The sequence below is a fragment of the Moschus berezovskii genome, chromosome 26 (genome assembly GCF_049115385.1).
Source record: "Moschus berezovskii isolate FMDL1 chromosome 26, NW_MosBer_1.0, whole genome shotgun sequence".
Taxonomy (NCBI): domain Eukaryota; kingdom Metazoa; phylum Chordata; class Mammalia; order Artiodactyla; family Moschidae; genus Moschus; species Moschus berezovskii.
The window spans coordinates 10,829,780-10,853,341 of record NC_142485.1 but is presented as its reverse complement, the minus strand read 5'-3'; the positions used below and the strand labels follow the sequence as shown (position 1 = coordinate 10,853,341).

The 23,562-nt window shown below is 40.7% G+C and overlaps 1 protein-coding gene across 1 annotated transcript in view; it reads left to right on the top strand.

The window, feature by feature from the left end:
- Positions 1-23,562, top strand: part of LOC148773737 (disintegrin and metalloproteinase domain-containing protein 5-like) — a 119,652-nt gene that overhangs the window by 47,254 nt on the left and 48,836 nt on the right. Inside the window, exon 14 of the mRNA XM_088832666.1 lies at positions 19,607-19,802. Coding sequence (XP_088688792.1) covers positions 19,607-19,802 — 196 coding nt within the window. The remainder of the gene's footprint in view (positions 1-19,606; positions 19,803-23,562) is intronic.

The following is a 23,562-nucleotide window of genomic DNA, read 5'->3' as shown; positions in this document are numbered from 1 at the left end:
TTGTCTCTTTTCACAGCCTTTGTTTTAAAGTCTATTTTATCTGATATGAGTATTGCTACTCCTGCTTTCTTTTGGTCTCTGTTTGCATGGAATATCTTTTTCCAGCCCTTCACTTTCAGTCTGTGTGTGTCCCTCGTTTTGAGGTGGGTCTCTTGTAGACAACATATATGGGGGTCTTGTTTTTGTATCCATTCAGCCAGCCTTTGTCGTTTGGTTGGGGCATTCAACCCATTTACGTTTAAGGTAATTATTGATAAGTATGATCCCATAGCCATTTTCTTTATTGCTTTGGGTTCGAGTTTATACACCCTTTCTGTGTTTCCTGTCTAGAGAAGATCCTTTAGCATTTGTTGGAGAGTTGGTTTGGTGATGCTGAATTCTCTCAGCTTTTGCTTGTCTGTAAAGCTTTTGATTTCTCCTTCATATTTGAATGAGATCCTTGCTGGGTACAGTAGTCTGGGCTGTAGGTTATTTTCTTTCATCACTTTAAGTACGTCCTGCCATTCTCTCCTGGCCTGAAGAGTTTCTGTTGAAAGATCAGCTGTTATCCTTATGGGAATTCCCTTGTGTGTTATTTGCTGCTTTTCCCTTGCTGCTTTTAATATTTGTTCTTTGTGTTTGATCTTTGTTAATTTGATTAATATGTGTCTTGGAGTATTTCGCCTTGGGTTTATGCTGTTGGGGACTCTCTGGGTTTCTTGGACTTGGGTGATTATTTCTTTCCCCGTTTTAGGGAAGTTTTCAACTATTATCTCCTCAAGTATTCTCTCATGGTCTTTCTTTTTGTCTTCTTCTTCTGGGACTCCTATGATTCGAATGTTGGAGTGTTTAACATTGTCCCAGAGGTCTCTAATATTGTCCTCATTTCTTTTAATTCATTTTTCTTTTTTCCTCTCTGTTTCATTTATTTCTACAATTGTATCTTCTAGCTCGCTTATCCTGTCTTCTGCCTCTGTTATTCTACTGTTTGTTCCCTCCAGAGTGTTTCTGATCTCATCTATTGCATTATTCATTGTATATTGACTCTTTTTTATTTCCTCTAAGTCCTTCTTAAACCTTTCTTCCATCTTCTCAATCCTTTTCTCCAGGTTATTTATCTGTAACTCCATTTTGCTTTCAAGATTTTGAATCATTTTCACCACCAAAATTCGAAATTCTTTATCAGGTAGATTCCCTATATCTTCCTCTTTTGTTTGTGTTGGTGGGCATTTATCTTGTTCCTTTACTTGCTGGGTATTTCTCTGCCTCTTCATCTTGCTTATATTGCTTTGCTTGGGGTGGCCTTTCCCTCTTCTGGCAGTTTGTGGAGTTCTCTTTGTTATGTAGTTTCCTCACTGTGTGTGGGGTTGGATGGGTGACTTGTCAAGGTTCCCTGGTTAGGGAAGCTTGTGTCGGTTTTCTGGTAGGTGGAGCTGGATTTCTTCTCTCTGGAGTGCAATGAAGTGTCTAGTAATGAGTTATGAGATGTCAGTGGGTTTGGAGTGACTTTGGGCAGCCTGTATATTGAAGCTCAGGGCTATTTTCCTGTGTTGCTGGAGAATTTGCGTGGTATGTCTTGCTTTGGAACTTGTTGACCCTTGGGTGGTGCTTGGTTTCAGTGTAGGTATGGAGACATTTGATGAGCTCCTATCAATTAATGTTCCCTGGAATCAGGAGTTCTCTGGTGTTCTTAGGATTCGGGCTTAAGCCTCTTGCCTCTGGTTTTTGGTCTTATGCTTGGAGTAGCCTCTAGACTACTCTATCTGTCATTTCCAAGGTGGTTCCCTCTGTTTTAGCTTCTGTTTGCTGGTCTCTTCAGTGTCTAATTTCCTCCCTGATACTAGGGGGCAGGTGGACACTTTTTAAGGTTCAGTTGTTCAGTCCTGTTCTGGGAAGGGAGGAACGCTGCAGACGAATATCTCTGCCGTCTGTGGGGAGTGCTCGCAGTGTCTCGGCCACACTGGGTTTGCCCCCGCTCACAGCACGTGTGTTGTCCCAGTCTACACTGCACAGGCTCTAGGTTGCTCTGCCGGGAACTGTCCGAGGCCGGCGCTGGGTTGTATGCACTTCCCAGGTCTGAGCGGCTCAAGTTCAGGTTCTCGGGTACTCCACAAAGTTGCAGACTTGGCTGGGCCTGCGTTTTCTGCCTTCCCCGGTCTGAGCAGCTCAGGGGACCAGGTGTTTGGGGAGCATGGTTGCTGTGACTTATTGCCTCCCCAGTCCCTGCCACTCGGTTTTCTGGGTGTACAACTGGCACACCTTCTCAGGCGGATATCGACTGACCCGAGCCCAAGAAGTCTTGATTAGCAACAAGCCTGCCTGCAGTTCGTACCGGATGCCTTTCGGGGGCCGCGGTTGCCCCCTCCGGCTCTGGCTGCCCTCCCTGCCTGTCTCGGCAGGGGATGGGGGATGGGCCGACCACAGCCGGCTCGCTCTGCTCAGTCCTTTGTTCTGTGAGCGGGGCTGGTGGAGTCTTAGATTAGAGCTTTCCGCCTTTTCGTGGGGAAGCTATCCCAGTCTGCTTTGCTCTCCCCAGTTCTCTCAGATTGTTCTTGCGGCATTCAAGCCCAGTCCTCTCTCTAAGCAGTTCAGCCGGCTCCTCCCTGCCCAGCCCCCGCTTGCTAATGGCATATGCAGGCGTCTGCGCTGCTTCTTCGCTGGGAGTTACCGTTTGGCGGGTAATCTGTGGGTTTTAACTATTTCTTTCTTTTTCCTCCCGGTTATGTGGCCCTCTGGGGTTCCAAGGCTCGCCACACACTCGCCAGTGAGAGTGTTTCCTGGTGTTTGGAAACTTCTCTCTTTTTAAAGCCTCCCTTCCCGGGACGGAGCTCCGTCCCTACCTCTTTTGTCTCTCTTTTTATCTTTTATGTTTTTTCCTACCTCCTTTCGAAGACAATGGGCTGCTTTTCTGGGTGCTTGATGTCCTCTGCCAGCATTCAGAAGTTGTTTTGTGGACTTTACTATGCATTCAAATGTTCTTTTGATGAATTTGTTGGGTAGAGAGTGGTCTCACCATCCTATTCTGCTGCCATCTTGTTCCTTCTCCATTATTTAAAGTATACAATGTAACAAATTGCTGTAAGTTTGAATTGTGAAATGATGAGCAGAATAAGGTTAGTTAATGCATCCTCCACTTCACATACTGAGAACACTTAGGATTTACAGTTGTAGCAACTTTCAAGCATATAATAACATTATTGTTAACTATAGTTGCCATGCAGTACATTAGATCCCCAGATGTTTTTTTTTTCATTTTATAGTTGATAATTTGTATCCTTAACTTACTTCTTCCCACTTCCCTTATCCCACATCCTCTGGCAGCCACCAATATGAGGAGTTAGGCTTTGCGTGGGAGGTCATACAGCCCTTGTCTTTCTCGTTTGACTTATTTCACTTAGCATAATGCCCTCAAGGTCCCTACTTGTTGCTGCAAATGGCAAGAATTCCTTATTTTTTTTATAGCTGAATATTATTCCACTCCATTTCTTTGAATACATTCATCTATTGCTCAGCACTTAGGTCATCGCCATATCTTGGCTATGGTGAGTAATGCTGCAATGAATATGGGGGTATATCTATCTCTTCAAGACACTGGTATTGTATCCTTCAGATATATAACCTGGATCAAAGCAGTTCTATTTTTACTCTTTGAGAAACCTCCATACAGTTTCTCATAGTGACTGTAACAATTTATATTCCCACCAACAGGGTGCCAGGGTTCCCTTTTCTCCACATCCTCGTAAACACTTGCTATTTGTTGTCTTTTTAATGATAGCCATTTTGACAGGTGTGAGGTAATACCTCATTGTGAAATTTTATTCGCATTTCCCTGATTAGTGATGCTGAACATTTTTACACGTGCCTGTTGGCCATCTATATGTCTTCTTTGAAAATATGCCTATTCAGGCTCTCTGTCCATTTTAAAATCAAGTTGTTTGTTTGCTTGTTTGTTTTTTTAATATTGAGTCATATGAGTCTGTTATATATTTTGGATATTAACCCCTTAACAGATGTGTGTGTGTGTGTTAAGTTACTTCCTTTGTGTCTGACTCTTCTTAGCTCTGCGGACTGTAGCCCAGCAGTTGATAGGATTTTCCTGGTGCTCCGGTGATTAAGAATCCACCTGCCAATGCAGGGGACACATTTGATCCCTGGCCTGGGAACTAAGATCCCACATGCTGCAGGGCAGCTAAGCCCATGTGCCACAACTCGAGAGCTCTCACACTGCAACTACTGAAGCCCCCAAACTCTAGAGCCCATGTGCTACAATAAGAGAAGCCACAACGATGAGAAGGCAATGCACCACAGCTAGAGTGTAGCCCCTGCTTGCTATAACTAGAGAAAGCCCATGCACAGCAACAAAGACCCAGCACAGCTGAAAATATATAAATTAATTAATTTTAAAATGCCTTATAAAAAAGAAGGTAGAGTCAAATGCAAGGATTAGAGCAGAAGGAAAAGTGGAGAAAAATAAATGGGACTGAAAACACAGTGATTTCTTAACCAAGATCAAAGAAAAATTAGTTCCAGTTAAATGTGACAGCTGAACATCACTCTACTTTACTCATATCCTTAAAAGTAATGTATAACAATGAAGAACAGAAAAAATAACAACAAAAATATGCAGATCAAAGGTCAGTGAACTTTGGATGAAATAGAAGAGTGGTGCTCTGAGCTGATACTCATTTGCAGTGTGTTTGCAGCTTAAGATTGTTCATTCATTCACTAACTTAGAAAATAGTTTACCCCATACTGTCTTTTCGTGGGTATTACAGACAATAAGTCTTCAAACAAACATTAAAGATACAGCTTTGTATAATGATAAATGGTTTAAAAATAAAGTAAGCTAAAACAAACAAACATTAAAGATACAGCTTTGTATAATGATAAATGGTTTAAAAATAAAGTAAGCTAATAGAATAGAGGGACTGAGAGTGTATTTTAGCCAAGCTAAACAGAAAATGTCACTCTAGTGGGTGACATTTGAGTTGATATATAAATGACAAAGAGAAGAATTTGTGTAAAAGATTCAAGAAAAAGAAGCAATAGAAAGATCTTGAACTGAGAACTCAATACAGGAATAAAAGTGATGTGTCTGTGGGGTCACACAGAGTCGGACATGACTGCAGTGACTTAGCAGCAGCAGCAGCAGCAGCCATCCTCTTCAGGGTGCATGGTGGATAAGGAAAGAGTGTCTTGGTCCTTGTGTATGTGCCTCTCCAGGATTGTTAAGCCATGTTTTTCTGCTCAGTGCTTCTGATTAAAAAACAAAGGTCTCAGTTCAGTTCAGTCGCTCAGTCGTGTCCGACTCCTCGCGACCCCATGAATCACAGCACGCCAGGCCTCCCTGTCCATCACCAACTCCCGGAGTTCACTCAAACTCATGTCCATCGAGTCGGTGATGCCATCCAGCCATCGCATTCTCTGTCGTCCCCTTCTCCTCCTGCCCCCAATCCCTCCCAGCATCAGACTCTCTTCCAGTGAGTCAACTCGTCGCATGAGGTGGCCAAAGTATTGGAAGGTCTAATTAATATTTATTTCCAAAATATGGATTCTTTGTTAAAAACACCGTTTCAAATAATAATTATTTAACAAGACTGTTATACGTATTTCTAAAATGTGGTTGACAAGTCAGACATTTTGTAAACTTATCTCCTGTTTTAAAGGCAATGAAATAAAACTCTGGTAAATCAGTTTTCACAAATTAAGAATTCACTGAAATATGAGTATTTATCACTCAATTTGCTATAGCAGTGTAGTAGGAGATGATACACTGGACTGAGTCTGTGGAACAATCTCAGTATGCTTGGCCATGGTTTTCTGCTCAGTTCTAGTGACCGATTGACTTCCGATGCCATGTTTCATGTATTATTTCCAGGGAAAACTTCCCAGATGGAAAAAGTACATACGATTTTTGATAAAGCTTTGGTCAGCTTGGTAATGTACCAACTATCTTTATTTATTTTGCTCTTGTCTATCTAGCCTCCCAAACCTTAATGAAGCATTAGCTTATAAGTTTTGCCTCAAGTCCTGTTTTGTGGAGGGCCTCTCCTAAGACAGAAGGGGTCAGAGATGTAGGTGAGGGCCAGGTTTTATAAGGTCATGTTATGTTGCTTATCTATTATTGCTTAACAAGTTATCCCCAAACTTAAATTATCCTCACAGTTTCTATGGGTCAGGAATCTGGGTGAAACTTTGCTAGGGCTGGCTCAAGGTCTCCCACAATTATGCTGAAAATAGCAAGGATATAGAAAACATTTACCACACTATCAAGCAACTGGACCAAATTGACACCTACTGAACACTACAGCCAGCAACAGCAGAAAATGCATTATTTATAATAATACATATCTTGAGGATGGACATGCTAGGCTATAAAATCAGTCTCAGTATACTTCAAAAGGCTGGAATCTTACAAAGATTGCTCTCTGATGACAGCAAAATTAAATTAGAAATCAACAAATGAAGGGAATTTAATAAATCCACAAATACTGGAAATTAAAAAACACACTTCTCAATAATCACTGTGTCAAAGAAAAAATGGTATTAAAACATTAGGCATTTTGAACTGAATAAAAAGCAACATATCAAGAAGTGTACAGTCAAAGCAGTGCTTAGAGGGAAAATTTTAGCTTTAAATACTTAAATATATTGAAATATCTAAATATTTAAAGAAAGTATTCTATAAGGTTATACTTTATAAATGTACAAAAAAGAGAGAATTAAATCCAGAGCCAGCATCATGAAAGAAATAATGATGGTTGAAAAGAAATCAGTGAAACCAAAGTGGCTTCTTTCAAAAGGAATCAGCGAGAATGGACAAACCTTTACCTAGACCATGGTAAACATATCACCAAAATTAGAAATGAAAGAGGAGAATCCATACTGATCTTACATGATTTAAAATAATTATAAGAAAATATGCTAAATTAGTATATCCAAGCAAATTAGACAATTTATGTGAAATGGAAAAATTCCTAAGATGCAAATTACCAAAACTGAGTTAAGAAGAGATAGAAATTCTGAATAGGCAAGTGTAAAATTGAATTAGGAGCTTAAAGTCTTTCCATAAAGTAAAGCCCAGATCTGGATATCTTTACTGGTGAATATTATCAAACATTTAAAGAAGAAATAATAATGTTTGATAACATTGTGAATTGGTGTATTGTGTATTGTATGGTATCTTGTGTGGTGTACAATACACCACAATCTCTCCCAGAATATGTAAGAGAGAGGAATACTTAAAACTCATTCTAGATGACGGTGTTACCCTGACACCAAAGCCAGGTGAAGGCCTCTCAAGAAAACTACAGATTAATATTTCTCATAAATACTGATGGAAAAATTACAAACAGAATCCAGGAACGTATGAAAAGAGTGCTAGCATGGCCAAGAGGGATTTATTTCAGTAGTGCACATTGATTTAATTAATGTAGTACACCATATTATTTAAATAAAGGAAAATAAAATACATGATCATTTCAAAATTTGCAGAAAAATGATGTAACAATATAACTAAAGGAACATGCTGTGTATAGTACAGGGAACTTTACTTAATGCACTGTAGCGACCTGAATGGGAAGGGATTCTGAAAGGGAGAGGGTATATGTCTGGCTCTTGAGAGTCCCTTGGATTGCAAGGAGATCAAACCAGTCAGTCCTAAAGGAAATCAATCCTAAATGTTCATTGGAAGGACTGATGCTGAATCTCCAATATTTGGCCACTTGATACAAAGAGCTGACTCATTAGAGAAGACCCTGATGCTGGGAAAGACTGAAGGCAGGAGGAGAAGGGGATGACAGAGGATGAGATGGTTGGATGGCATCACCGACTCGGTGGACATGAGTTTGAGCAAGCCCTGGGAGATGCTGAAGGACAAGGAAGCCCAGTGTGCTGCAGTCCATTGGGGTTGCAAAGAGACAGACCTGACCAAGCGGCTGAACATCGACGACAAATGTGTATGGCTGATTCATTATGCTATACAGTAGAAGCGAAACGCAACGTTGTAAAACAACTATACTCCAGTGAATTTAATTAAAAATAGAAAATGTAATAACCATTCATTTATAAAATTGTCTTCAGGTTATAAATAGGAAGGAACTTAACCTGACACAGAGCATCTATGAAATACCTACACTAACATCATACTGTGGAGAAGGCAATGGCAAGCCACTCCAGTACTCTTGCCTAGAAAATCCCATGGATGAAGGAGCCTGGTAGGCTGCAGTCCGTGGGGTCGCTAAGGGTCGGATACGATTGAGCGACTTCACTTTCATTTTTTACTTTCACGCATTGGAGAAGGAAATGGCAACCCACTCCAGTGTTCTTGCCTGGAGAATCCCAGGGAGGGGGGTAGTCTGGTGGGCTTCCGTCTATGGGGTCACACAGAGTCGGACACGACTGAAGTGACTTAGCAGCAGCAGCAGCAACATCATACTGATATCAAAATTCTGAGTCCTTTCCCCCTAAAATGCTGTACTAGAGACTCCAGACAGTACAGTCAAGTAAGAAAAAAGAAATAAAAGACATTCAATTTGGAAGGGAAGAAGTACAACTCTCTTTTTCTCTTTGCAGATAACATGATCTTGCATATATATAGCAATCCTAGGGCTTCCCTGGTGGCTCAGAGGTTAAAGCGTTTGCCTCCAATGAGGGAGACCCGGGTTCGATCCCTGGGTCGGGAAGATCCCCTGGAGAAGGAAATGGTAACACACTCCAGTATTCTTGCCTGGAGAATCCCATGGACGGAGAAGCCTGGTAGGCTACAATCCACGGGGTCGCAAAGAGTCGGACACGACTGAGTGACTGAACGGAATGGAAGGAATCCATCAAAAATACCCTTTAAAACAATTAAATGAGTTTATAAAAAATCATGAGATACACAGTCACAGTACAAAAATGAATTGAATTTCTATGTAATTGCAATGAACAATCTGAAAATGAAATTAAAATTCCATTCACAGTAGCATAAAAATAATTAGGAATATTCCTTTTTTTTTTTTTTTTTAAAGCAGAGTCTTTTTAAACATTTTATTTATTTGGCTGTGATGTGTGGTAGTTGCAGCACACAGGATCTTTGTTCTTCTGTTAAGGTACCCAGACTTTGTACTTACTCTTTGGCATGTGGGATCATAGTTTCCTTACCAGGGATTGAACCCTCATCCCCTGCATTTCAGGGCACATCCTTAACCACTGGACTGCCGGGGAAGTCCCAGGAATACCCTTAACAAAAGAAATGCAAAAGAGATACACTTAAAACATCTGTGAGAAAAAGAAAAAAAATCTAAGTGAGTGATGGAATACTCCATGTGAATGGATTGGAAGACTCAGAATTGTTATGATGGCAATTCTGGCCTTTCTTAGAGGTCCCCAGTAGTGTCTCTAGGTTTAATGAATCAGTAGAGAACTCAAAGGACTCAGCATATAGCATACTCATGACTATTGTTTTATTATTTATTTGTTACAAAGGACACAAAGGAAAATCAGTTATTCATCATGGGTTTCCTTCTTCAATGCTTTCTAATTTTCAGCATGCAGATATTATATATCCTTAATTAACATTGTTCCTAAGCATTTTATGATTTTTGATGCTATTATAAATAGGATTCTTTTCTTAATTTCTTTTGCAGATGGTTCATTTTTACTGTAAAGAAAAAACTGATTTGTTGGTTTTGTATCTTGCAACTTTGCACAATTCATTTTTATTTAATGTTTTTTTTTGTGAAGTCTTTTTTATGTTTTTCTATGTATAGGATGTTGTCACTCAAATAAATTGTTTGAGTGTTATTTATTTCTTTTTCTTGACTCATTGCTCTAGCTAGGACTTCTAGTACTAAGTGGAATAGGAGTAGTGAGAGAGGGAGTCCTTGGCTTGTTAGCTGTGGGATTATCCTCTGTGGCCTTTGTTATGTTGAGGTACAGTCCTTCCTATAGCTAAGTTGATAGTTTTATTATCATGAAATATATTAACTTTTGTCTGAGTTATTAACAAAGTTACATTAACTTTTTCTGTGTCCATTGAGTTGATCATGTTAGTTTAATCCTTCATTCTGTTCATGTAGTATATTGCATTTATTGATTCATGTATGTTCAAGCAAACTTGGATCCCAGGGATAAATCTCATTTTGATGATAGCATATGAACATTTTAATGTGCCATTGAATTTGGTGCTAGTATTTTGTTGAGAAGTTTTGCATCTGTTTTCTTTGGCATGAAGTTTTTTTTCCTTGAGATGTCTTTGCCTGACTTTGTTCTGAGGGTAATTCTGGTCTTGCAAAATGAGTTTGAAAGTGTTTGCTTGAGTTCAGTTTTTTTTTTTTTTTTAAGAGATTAGGGAGGATTGGCCTTAATTTTTCTTTAACTGTTTGATAGAATTCAACTGTGAAGCTGTCAGATCATCCCAGGTTTTTCTTTCTTGGGAGGTCTTTGATAACTAATTCAGTGTCTTTGTCCGTTATAGGTTTGTTCAGATTTCCAGCTTTTTCATGATTCAACCTTGGAAGGTTATTTCTAGGTTTCTCTTAGTTTATAAAATTTGTTGGTATATAATTATAGTCTCTTATCGTCTCTTGTATGTCTGTGATATCTGTTGCAATGCCTTCTCTTTCATTTATAATTTTATGAGTTGTCTCTTTTTTCCCCTGTTAGCCTAGCTAAAAGTTTGCCAATTCTATCTTCTCAAAAAGACCAGCTCTTAGTTTTTTTTTTTTGATGCATTTTTAAATTGTTTTTCAAATCTCTATTTTACTTATTTCTGCCCTAATATATATTATTACCTTCCTTCTGCTAACTCTGAGCTTGATTGTTTCTTCAAGTTGGAAAGGATGCTTGATCTGATTTCAGTCTTTTTAAATGTTTTAAGACTTGGGTTTGGCCTATGCTCTATCCTGGAGAATGTTTTACATGCTCTTGAAGAGAATGTGTATTCTGGTGCTACCAGATGGAATGTTCTCTGTATGTTTGTTAGGCCCATTAGGTCTGTAATGTTCAAATCTAGCGTTTTGCTATGGATTTTTCTGTTATGGATGATCTAGTCAATATTGAAAGTGTGGTAATGAAGTCACCTATTTTTGTTACTGTGTGACTTTCTGTCTTTAGTTCTGTTAGTGTTTGCTTTGCATATTTAGGTATTCTAAGGTTGGGTGCATGTGTATTTGTAACATCCTCTTGATGACTTGATCTCCTTATCGTTATATAATAACCTTCTGTGTCTCTTGTGACAGTTTTGACTTAAAGTCTATTCTATCTGATATTAGTGTGCCCTCCAATATTTTATCTGATTTTATCTGATATTAGTGTGCATCACCGACTTGATGGACATGAGTTTGGGTGAACGGCCGGAGTTGGTGATGGACAGGGAGGCCTGGTGTTCTGCGGTTCATGGTGTCGCAGAGAGTCAGACACGGCTGGGCGACCAAACTGAACTGAAGTGTGCCCTCCCTGCTCTCTTTGCCATTTTCATGGGACTACTTATTTCCATCCTTTCGCTTTTTGTGTATTTGTATCCTGAAGGCTTAAATGAGTTTCTTGTAGGCAGCATATAGTTGTCTTGTTTTTAGTTCATCAGTCTACTGTGTGTCTTTTGATTGTTGAATATAATTTATTTGCTTTCAAACAGCAAAAGAGACACAGACGTATAGAACAGTCTTTTGGACTCTGTGGGAGAGGGCGAGGGTGGGATGATTTGGGAGAATGGCATTGAAACAGGTATATTACCATATGTGAAACGAATCACCAGTCCAGGTTCGATGCATGAGACAGGGTGCTCGGGGCTGGTGCACTGGGATGACCCAGAGGGATGATATGGGGAGGGAGGTGGGAGGGGGGTTCAGGATGGGGAACACGTGTATATCTGTGGTGGATTCATGTCAATGTATGGCAAAACACTACAACATTGTAAAGTAATTAGCCTCCAATTAAAATAAATAAATTTATATTAAAAATAAATAAATAAAAGAAACACTTGCCCATAATAAAAAAAGTAATGTGTGACAAGGAAGGATTTGCTATTGCCATAGTTTGCTTTCTGTACATTTTGTAGTTCTTTTGTCCCATTTTCCCTCTTTTACTGTCTTACTTTGTGATATTATTTTGTGTGTGATGGTATGCTTTGTTTCATTTCTCTTTATATTTTGTGTTTTGATTAACAGTAATTTCTTTGTGATTATCACAAGACTTATAAAAACATTTTATAGTGATAACAGGCTATTTAAGATAACAGCTTCAATTTCATATAAAATTCTACACTTTTACTTCCTTCCCCCCACATCTCATGCTATTAATACTGTTATAACATTTTTTAATAGAGTGCATCCTTGAACAAATTGTTGCAGTTCTAGTTATTTTTTTAATGCTTTTATCTTTTAACTTTTATACCAGAGTTATAAGTGATTAATATAGGGCTTCCCAGGTATCTCAGTGTATAAAGAATCCTTGTGCAACACAGGAGTTGCAGGAAACATAGGTTTGATCCCTGGGTCAGGAGGATCTCATGGAGGAGAGCAAGGCAACCCATTCCAGTATTCTTGCCTGGAAGATCCCATGGACAGAAGAGCCTTGCAGGCTACAGTCCGTGGGGTCACAAAGAGTTGGACACACTGAAGCAACTGAGCATGTGTGCATACTATGTATAGTACTGGAGTATTTGAACTTTACTGAATACTTACTTTTGCCAATGATTTGTGTACTCTCATATGTTATCATGAAGCTAACTGGCATCTTTTCATTTTGACTTAAAGAACTCTTCAGAGGGCGTTTTGTGTGTGTGTGTGAGAGAGAGAGAGAGAGAGAGAGCTCTGGTGGCAATGAACTTCCTCAGCATTTGTTTTTCTGGTGAAGTTTTATCTATTCTTCATTTGTAAAGGACAACTTTACTAGATACAGTTTTCTTAGCTGGCAAATGTTTTTCTTTGAAATTATCTCCCCACCCTTCATGCTACAAGGGTTCTGTTCAGTAGTCTTATAGCCACGCGTTCTGGGAAACAAAGTCACTCAGAAGGACAGTGCAGATAGTGGAGTGCAGTTTATCACACCAGCGGGCCCAAGGCAGAGTCTCCTCTTAGCCAAGGACCCCGACCACCGTTTGTGAAAATCTTTTATACCCTATGTGTACGTCGAACCCACCACCCCAATTTCCTTGAGACTTACATAAAACAAAGGAAGGGTAAATACAATCACAATAACCCCATCATTCACGTGTTAGGTATTCAAACAGTTAATAATCAATAAGCCTGTGATTACATTCCGATAGACACGGAAAGAATTTAAGACCTGTCCGGAGGCAGGGGTGATTAGAGTATGTCTTCTCTTAGGTGATGAGTAACCTGGATGTGATTTTCAAGATTCCCCTATCTAGAGGGGGTCTTATCCTTCTATTGTAGTTTCCATAGGCACTAAGCACAGAGTTCAGAGTCCATTGGAGAGGTGGCCGAGCATGATCAGCATGAACAGGCCTAAGATGGAGTCCAGGCCTTATGAATTCCTCCTTCAGTTTTACAGTCTTAAGTGGCTGCCCTTGTGGTACATTTGTTTCCACTTCTGTCAGTTTTCTGCCCTTTCTCTTTGCTCCTTTTGGGAGAAGGGAATGGCAAACCACTCCACTACTCTTGCCTAGAAAATCCTATGGACGGAGAAGCCTGGTAGGCTATAGTCCATGGGGTCGCAAAGAGTTGGACACGACTGAGCGACTTCACTTCACTTCACTTCATATGCATACTGTGTTCATTTCGATGATGTTCCATAAATACCTTAGAGTTTCTTTATTTTTCCTTTGTTCTTCCAACTGAATAACTTCAAATAATTGTCTGAGTTCATTGTTTCTTCTGCTTGATCAGCTGTGCTCTTGCAGCTTTTGTGTGAAAATTGTCAGTTCACTTTATTCTTAAGATCCAGAGTTTATCTTGTTCCTTTAAAAAAAAACTCTCTTTGTTCAATGTCTCATTTTTGTCCATGTATTGTTTTCCAGATTTTATTTATTTGTCTATCTGGTCTCTCCTATAGTTCACTGAACTTGCGATGATTAATTTTTCTGTCAGGCAGTTTGTCCATCTCCATTTTGGGGTGTCTTCCACAGAGATTTATTTTGTTTCTTTGGTGGTATCTTGTTTCCTTGATTCTTTATGTTCCTTGAAGTGTTGGCATTGCTATCTTTGCATCTGAAGAAGTTGCCATCTCCTCCTGTGTTAACCAACTGGCCTTGGGAGACAAAGAAGTCAGGCACCAGTCAGCCCAGCTAGAGTGCAGAGCGTCTCTGCACTCTAGACCTTTCCTGAGGGTATGTTTACTCCATCCCTCTCCCTCCCTCACAGTGGGAAAGATTAGGATTGTATGCTTTCTCTCAGTCTTGCAAAGCCAGTATGAATGTGGAAAGCCTCCCGTTTATTTTGCCCAAGGCAGTGCCTTGAAGTGTTCAAAGCTGCGCACCTCTGAGTTCAGGAGGTTCCAGCCAGCTGCTGACATCCATGTGCACCAAGTTGTTGGGGACTCACGTGCGCCATCTGCTGGAGAGTGTGGGTGCTGGCTGTAGATAGGGTGTGTGGACTGCCTGGGCTGTGTCCTCAGGCGTCGCATCCTATTGGCAAGAGCCCGTGAGCCAATTATTGGGATGCTGGGTGTTGTGCTCCGCACACTACTGCTGTGAGCTCCCACCCCTTTTCCCTATTCCTTGGTGTCTCCAGGGCCTTCCTGGTGGCTCAGTGGTAAAGACTCTGCATGCCAATGCAGAAGACATGGCTTCAATCCCTGGGTTGGGAGGATCCCCTGGAGAAGGAAACAGCAGCTCACTCCACTATTCTTGCCTGTGAAATCAAGAAACCTGGGAAAAAAGGTGTCTCCAGACTCTTCAACGGTGCCACTTCCCTCAGTGTTCTGGGTGGGGCAGGATAAAAGTGGGCCTCAAGCCAGTGTCTCACAAGGCTGGGGAAACCTGGCTCTCACACCACTTTGACTTTCCTCTGTTGGAGAAATAACAGGCCACCTTGGGTAAGAGGTGATGTGGGTGAAGTGCAACTGATCTTCTTACCCACTTCAGTGCATCGACTCGCAGATATTTTTACTATGCAGGGGACTGGAAAAATTTTGGGGGGATTCCGTGGCTCCCACAATAGGTGTTCACCTATTTTCCCACTCTACTGATACCTCTCTCCTCTTCTTTTCCATTATTGATCATAGTATAGTATTAATTGATTATATTCCTTGCAGCCAAAGATGGAGAAGCTCTATACAGTTAGCAAAAACAAGACCAGGAGCTGGCTGTGGCTCAGATCATGAACTCCTTATTGCCAAATTCAGACTTAAATTGAAGAAAGTAGGGAACACCAAAGACCATTCAAATATGACCTAAATCAAACCCCTTATGATTATACAGTGGAAGTGATAAATAGATTTAAGGGACTAGATCTGATCGACAGAGTCCCTGATGAACTCTGGACGGAGGTTTGTGACATTGTATAGGAGACAGGGACCAAGACCATCCCCATGGAAAAGAAATGCAAAAAAGCAAAATGGCTGTCTGAGGAGGCCTTACAGGTAGCTGTGAAAAGAAGAGAAGCGAAAAGCAAAGGAGAAAAGGAAAGATATAAGCATCTGAATGCAGAGTTCCCAAGAATAGCAAGGAGAAATAAGAAAGCCTTCCTCAGTGATTAATGCAAAGAAATAGAGGAAAACAACAGAATAGGAAAGACAAGAGATCTCTTCAAGAAAATTAGAGATACCAAGGGAACATTTCATGCAAAGATGGGCTCGATAAAGGACAGAAATGGTATGGACCTAACAGAAGCAGAAGATATTAATAAGAGGTGGCAAGAATACACAGAAGAACTGTACAAGAAAGATCTTCATGACCCAGATAATCATGATGGTGTGATCACTGACCTAGAGCTAGACATCTTGGAATGTGAAGTCAAGTGGGCCTTAGAAAGCATCACTACAAACAAAGCTAGTGGAGGTGATGGAATTCCAGTGGAGCTATTTCAAATCCTGAAAGATGATGCTGTGAAAGTGCTGCACTCAATATGCCAGCAAATTAGGAAGACTCAGCAGTGGCCACAGGACTGGAAAAGGTCAGTCTTCATCCAAATCCCAAAGAAAGGCAAAGCCAAAGAATGCCCAACCTACGGCACAATTGCACTCACCTCACACGCTAGAAAAGTCATGCTCAAAATTCTCCAAGCCAGGCTTCAGCAATCTGTGGCTGGTTTTAGAAAAGGCAGATGCACCAGAGATCAAATTGCCAACATCTGCTGGATCATGGAAAAAAGCAAGAGGGTTCCAGAAAAACATCTATTTCTGTTTCATTGACTATGCCAAAGCCTTTGACTGTGTGGATCACAAGAAACTGTGCAAAGTTCTGAAGGAGATGGGAATACCAGACCACCTGACCTGCCTCTTGAGAAACGTGTATGCAGGTCAGGAAGCAACAGTTAGAGATGGACATGGAACAACGGACTGGTTCCAAATAGGAAAAGGAGTCCGTCAAGGTTGTATATTGTCACCCTGGTTATTTAACTTACCTGCAGAGTACATCATGAGGAACGCTGGGCTGGAAGAAGCACAAGCTGGAATCAAGATTGCCGGGAGAAATATCTATAACCTCAGATGTGCAGATGACACCACCCTTATGGCAGAAAATGAAGAGGAACTAAAAAGCCTCTTGATGAAAGTGAAAGAGGAGAGTGAAAAAGTTAGCTTGAAGCTCAACATTCAGAAAATTAAGATCATGGCATCTCTGGTCCCATCACTTCATGGGAAATAGATGGGGAAACAGTGGAAACAGTGTCAGACTTTATTTTTCTGGGCTCCAAAATCACTGTGGATGCTGATTGCATCCATGAAATTAAAAGACGCTTACTCCTTGGAAGGGAAGTTATGACCAACCTACATAGCATATTAAAAAGCAGAGACATTACTTTGCCAACCAAGGTCCATCTAGTCAAGGACATGGTCTTTTCAGTGGTCATGTATGGACGTGAGAGTTGGACTGTGAAGAAAGCTGAGCACCAAAGAATTGATGCTTTTGAACTGTGGTGTTGGAGAAGACTCTTGAGAAGTCCCTTGGCCTGCAAGGAGATCCAACCAGTCCATTCTAAAGGAGATCAATCCTGGGTGTTCATTGGAAGGACTGATGCTAAAGCTGAAACTCCAATACTTTGGCCACCTCATGCGACGAGTTGACTCACTGGAAAAGACTCTGATGCTGGGAAGGATTGGGGGCAGGAGGAGAAGGGGACGACAGAGGATGAGATGGCTGGATAGCATCACCGACTTGATGGACATGGGTTTGAGTGAACTCTGGGAGTTGGTGATGGACAGGGAGGCCTGGTGTGCTGTGATTTATGGGGTCACAAAGAGTAGGACACGACTGAGCGACTGAACTGAACTGATAGTATTCAGTATTCAGTTCAGTTCAGTTCAGTCGCTCAGTCATGTCCGACTCTCCGCGACCCCATGAATCACAGCACGCCAGGCCTCCCTGTCCATCACCAACTCCCGGAGCTCACTCAAGCTCATGTCCACAGAGTCGGTGATGCCATACAGCCATCTCATCCTCTGTCGTCCCCTTCTCCTCCCGCCCCCAACCTTTCCCAGCATCAGAGTCTTTTATTCATATTAATGGTAACTTGAAAAATTAATCAAGTTGTCGAAGACAGCTAGTATAGTCATGTAGAGTCATTACTGTGCCCAAAGGGAATATTTTCTGCCTCAGAAACCAGATTCACATGCCCACAGCGATACCTGAACAACTGCTGGTGAGATTGGGGCAGGGTTTATGATTCTAATTCATCTCTGAGCCCAATTATGGAAAGGGATATAGCCCAGGCTATGATTTTTCTGATACAGTAATTTTTTTACTATGCAGTTAAGGCTGGTGTAATGGTCAGAAACAATAAATTTAACCCACTCATTCCCGGTTCAGTTGTATAAAGGGACACACCCCTGTACCCAGATTATACATTTTATGTACAGACTGACAGTCTTGGCAAGAATAAAAATATATGTAGAACGACAAGAAAAACAAAATAAAAACATTTTAGGAGAAAGTGATGTGAAACAAGGAGTCAGAAGGTTTAAAAAATTAAGGTTATTTGGGAATTAAGAGAGCCATGGAAAGAAAAATAAACCCACTTTAATGAAGGAAGCAAGTACAATGATAAAGCTTGGTTCAAATAACTTTTGAGGAACTGGGTATTTAAATACTGAAGAAGAAGTTAGGTGAAATAAGCCCCTGTAATAAAGCTATGTACTGTATGATTCCAACTGTATGACATTCTGGAAAAGGGAAATTCTAGAGATGGTGAGAAAATCAGTAGTTGTCAGGCCGCGAGGAGGAGATGAATAGGCAAGGCATGAAGCGCTTTAGGGCACTGCAAGTGCTCTCTTATCTCCAATTAGAATGTAAAATGCCACGGAAGAGCTCTATTATACATGGAGTTTGAGTGATTATGACGTGTCAACGTAAGGTCGTCAACTGCAACAAACACGTCATGTGCTTGGTTGTGTGCAGCAGGGGTTATAAGGAAAATCTCTGTACTTTCTCCCCATATTTTCCATGATCCTTAAACAGCTGTGCAATAAAGTTTTAATGATAAAAGAAATTAGAATAAAAGGAAGATTGCCATTTATACACATTTGTATAAAAAAATCTGCATTCTGAAAAAGCAAATAAAATACCTTCTCATTATATTTATATGTGTTTTCTTTTAGAAACAATTTTAATTATTGGTTTTGATTTGAATGTTAACTCTACAAGCTTAGGCAACACAAGTATTGTGTTTTGTCTTCCCACCCATCGCTTGGAGAACTTGTGTCAGATTTGCTGCAGATAGTGGATATTTGTTGACAATAAGAGAAGTATCCAGAAACTCTCTTTGTAGGGTGTGGCACTAAATGTTATATAAGCTGGGGTTTTTAGTCCATGGATGGAGTCACAAAGAATCGGACAGGACTGAGTGACTGAACAGCAGCTAGGACCTTGAAGCTGGAAACTTTTTGACTTAGTTTGTATAGGATACTGATGATAGCCATGAGGCATTGGGGCTTGGACTGAGTAAAAGGCTTTGCAGTGATGGTATTTAGATATTTGTTTGCAAAAGTAGATACAGATAAAGGGTATCCTGAAGCTATGAGCTACTAGTAAGCACTGAAGAGATCAGAGATATATAATTGGGCAAGTCATTTTTCATAGTTGTTTTCAATGTGGTATGTGAAATAAACCTTCTCTTGTGTGTCCTTCAAAATTTTTTCTAAATGTTTATGGAGCATATTTATTGTTTTGTGAATGGTTGCCTATTTTCTGCTTACGGGTGGCATATGGAGAAGCCGGAAGTTGCACATGTTGAGTATATTCTTAGTCAGTTGAAAGTAATTTTTATAATCGTTCCTTTTAATAATTATGGTATCTCCTTACCTTTCAGCTTCTCGTATCTCATACCACCAATACCCATTCCTTTATGCACAGTGAATTCAATCACCTCAATGTCTGTGCTGCACTTACACAGATAACGTGAAGACAGTTGGCTTGTTGCTCTTAGCTCCTGTGGGAAAAATGGGTGGAAATTTCAAGCCTGAAGGGAAAGAAAACGTGGGTATCATTGATGCATATTTTTTTCTCGTGTTTCTTTTTTTCCTCCAGATAAAACCAGTTAATACACCGTGTAGGAAAGCAGCTGATGAATGTGACTTTGATGAATTTTGTGATGGGAGTGACCCAATCTGCGCGCCTGACACTTACGCACGTGATGGAGAGTCTTGTGACTCAGGTGACGCCTACTGTTACAAAGGACGGTGTAGGTCTCTTAACAAACAGTGTCGCAGATTAATTGGAAAAGGTAATGACCGCAGTTTTCCTTGTAGTTTCTAAGTTCTGATGATTCCAAATGGTGTTATTTAATGCTATAAAAACTGTAAGTGTAATTTTAAAATAAGTGTATACTATGTATGTGTGTGCTAAGTTGCTTCAGTTGAGTCTGACTCTTTTTGCGACCCTGTGGACCATATGGATTGAAGGCAGGAGGAGAAGGAGACGACAGAGGATGAGATGGTTAGATGGCATCACCAATTCAATGGACGTGTGTTTGGGTAAACTCCGGGAGTTGGTGATGGACAGGGAGGCCTAGCGTGCTGTGGTTCATGGGGTCACAAAGAGTTGGACACGACTAAGTGACTGAACTGAACTGAACTGATGGACCATAACCCACCAGGCTCCTCTGTGCATGGGATTCTCCAGGCAAGAATACTGCAGTGGGTTGTCATGCCCTCTTCCAGGGGATCTTCCCAACCCAGGGATCGAACCCATGTCTGTATGTCTACATGCTTTGGCAGGCAGGTTCTTTACCACCAGCGCCACCTGGGAAGCCCATACTACGTATAGGCACAGTGTATATTAGTGTTAAAGGAAGTAAAGTTTTCTTGATTCTGAGAAAAAGCTTCAGATCCCCTGGAGGAGGAATTGGCAACCCACTCCAGTATTCTTGCTAGGGATTCCCATGGACAGAGAAGCCTGGTGGGCTACAGTCAATGGGGTCACAGAGTCGGATATAACTGAAGCAACTTACACACTCACAGTTTTCCACAGTGGCTCCACCAGTTTACATTCCTGCTAACAGTGTATGAGGATTCCTTTATTCACATTCTCTCCAGTATGTGTTATTCATGTTCTTTTCGATGGTAGCCATTCTGACCAGGTGATATTGTTGTTTTATTTCCTTTTCTCTCTTTGACATCTTTTCATGCACTTGATGGCCTTTCACATTTCCCTTTTGGGAAAATATCTCTTCAGTCCTTCTGTCTACTTGAATATTTATTTATCATTACTTTGTTATGTGGTGTCTGCAACAAAAGTAGAACAGGTCAATGACAAATGGCTCAGTTGAAGCAGATCACTAACTGTTAGGTCAGATACAGAAGAGAAACAGCTACCCAGCAAAAGCTGGCTGAAACACAGCTTTGGATCATATCAGTTCTGATGCTTTATCTATTTTCTGTGATATATCAAATTATCCTTCAGAATCGTACATGATTCAGTTTTTTGATGGGTTGATTCTAAAAACAGAGAATTCATGCTGATTTTCAGAGCTTGAACTGATGTTTCCTCTGTAAACTGCATCAGTCATGGTTTGATCAAAGAAGCAAAACCCCTAGGAGGTACACAGAATATGAGATTTATGATCCACCTCATCAGCTGATTGTTTGACTTCTACTTTATCTGATTTCTATTTTGCCTCTAAACATTTTCCTAAAAATGTGAAGAGAAACTGCCAAATCACCATGCACTATATTAATATATTCAAGAGAGCAGAGTGACAACATGGTTCAAAATGGTCTCTGGACACCAGCTCCAGTATGACTCTTCCAAGCTTTCATTAAAATAGTCATGAAAATTCTGTAAAAGACAAAATGTATACAATGAAAAATGAAAAGAGGTAGACAAAATGATGACAATATTGGAATGAACTCTATGAAACCTTAAAGTACATGGAATAAGATTGATGAGAAACTTCCTGTTATGGGTTGAAATGTGTCCCCCTCAAAATGATATGTTAAGTCTGTTAAACTATTCAAAGAGTACAATTTAACTGATCTAAGCAAGTTTTATTTTTTTGCTTCATGAAGCAGACAATCTCCCCTCTCAGGAGTCCAGAGAACTCTGAAAGAAGGAAACAGGACTGTGAGCTTGCATAAAAGAAGGCAATCAGGGAATAAGGGAAAAGTATTTGGCTTCCACCAATTGACTTGAATTGCATATCAGACCTTATTTAGAACAAAGAAATCATTACAGATTCTTGGCGGTTGGGTTTGGCTGGCTGGACATACTGTGTTTCTGGTCAAGGGGAGTATTTATAGGACCATGAAAGTTATCTACGTTTTGGTTTGCTGATCTGGCATCCCACCAGGAATGGCTCCATCTTGGGCCTAAAAATTTATTTCAATAAGTCTTAATATCCCCAGTAGCTCAAATATGGGTTTATTTGTAAATAAAGTCTGTACAGAGACAATCCAGTTAAAGTGAGGTCATTAGAGTGGGTGCTACTAAAGTATGACTGGTGCCCTTATAAAAGGAGTAATGTGGGCATTCACAGGGGGGAAGCAGTCTAAAAGCAAAGTGAGAAGATGGCCAGGTGGCTGGAGTGATCCATCAATAAGCCAAGGAATGCCAGGGGTTGCCAGTGAACACCAGAAGCTAGAAAAGACAAGGAAGGATTCTCCTCTAGAGACTTCAGAGCGAGAACAGCCCTGCCAACTTCTTGGCTTCTGACTTAAGTCTCAAGAACTGTGAGAAAACAAATTTCTGCTATCTTATGCCACCTAGTTTTTGATGCTTTGTTACAGCAGCCCCAGGAAACTAATAGGCTAGCAATGCTTCCTCACGTGGGATCATTCATAGTATGGTCCTATGACAACTCTTTTTAATGTATTCTTCATCCTAGGTCACCCTCTTCAGGTTGGTGTGTAAACTGTACTAAAAACTCCCATGGGCACCCAAGAGGAGACTCTACCTTAGGCCTGCTAGTATAATAAACTACATTCCACTATCTGCACTGTCCTTCTAAGTGAGTTTGTTTCTCGGAACGCATGGCTACAACACTAAGACCTAAACCAATCAGAATCAAATAAGTCAAAGAAAGACTCTCCTGAAGGAGTCACCTTTAAAAGCCAAGTGGCTTGCTTGGTGATCTTATATGAATGAGCTTTAACTTCTCCAGAGGTGTTAATCCAGGTGTAGCAAGTACTGTTGGTTATAGCACAAACACCTTCTTGTGCAGGTTAAACTTTGGCCAGAGAGTCTAAGGAATTTTGTTGGCCCCTATTGCTTTTGCAGCAGATTTTGCAATATTTTCAAAAGCTAAGGAGAAGTTTCTGATCATAGCCTCATATTCACTCCTAATCAGGGAAGTAGGGTCCTGCCAAAGGAAGTAGTCCTAAATCATGAGTGCCTCCTGGTAATTTCTTTTTAACTTGACATTGTAAATTCAGGGAAGTCAACCAGTGAAGTATCTCAGTCTGTTTGTCAGCAGCAGTACAGTTAGTTAGCCTAAATAGTATTGCCCAACTCTGTGCCAGCTACCTAGATATTGATTGGCCCAAGAAGAGTGATAACCAACACAGCCAAAAACAAACTTTGTCAGGGCACAGGCCATTCGCATTAGAGTGGCACTGTTAATGGACAAATCTAGCTGTCTTGGCAATGGCCTGGGAGATATGGGTGATAGAATTATCATTGCAGGCCAATGCCAGACTAAAAGAAAACAAAGGGGTTCATGTTTAATTAAAGTATGTAGTCTTGATCTGGCATCTTGGGAGAAAGCAGTTTATGTTGATGTGAGCTACTGTTCTTCCTAGTCAATTTGATTTGGAGGTCTCCAGAATCTGTATTGGAGAAGGCAATGGCACCCCACTCCAGTACTCTTGCCTGGAAAATCCCATGGATGGAGGAGCCTGGTGGGCTGCAGTCCGTGGGGTCGCTAAGGGTCGGACACGACTGAGCGACTTCACTTTCACTTTCACTTGCCTTGTATGTGTTGTTGTTCTTCAGTTGCTCAGCTGTGTCCAACACTTTGCGACCCCATGGACTGCAGCCCACCAGGTCTC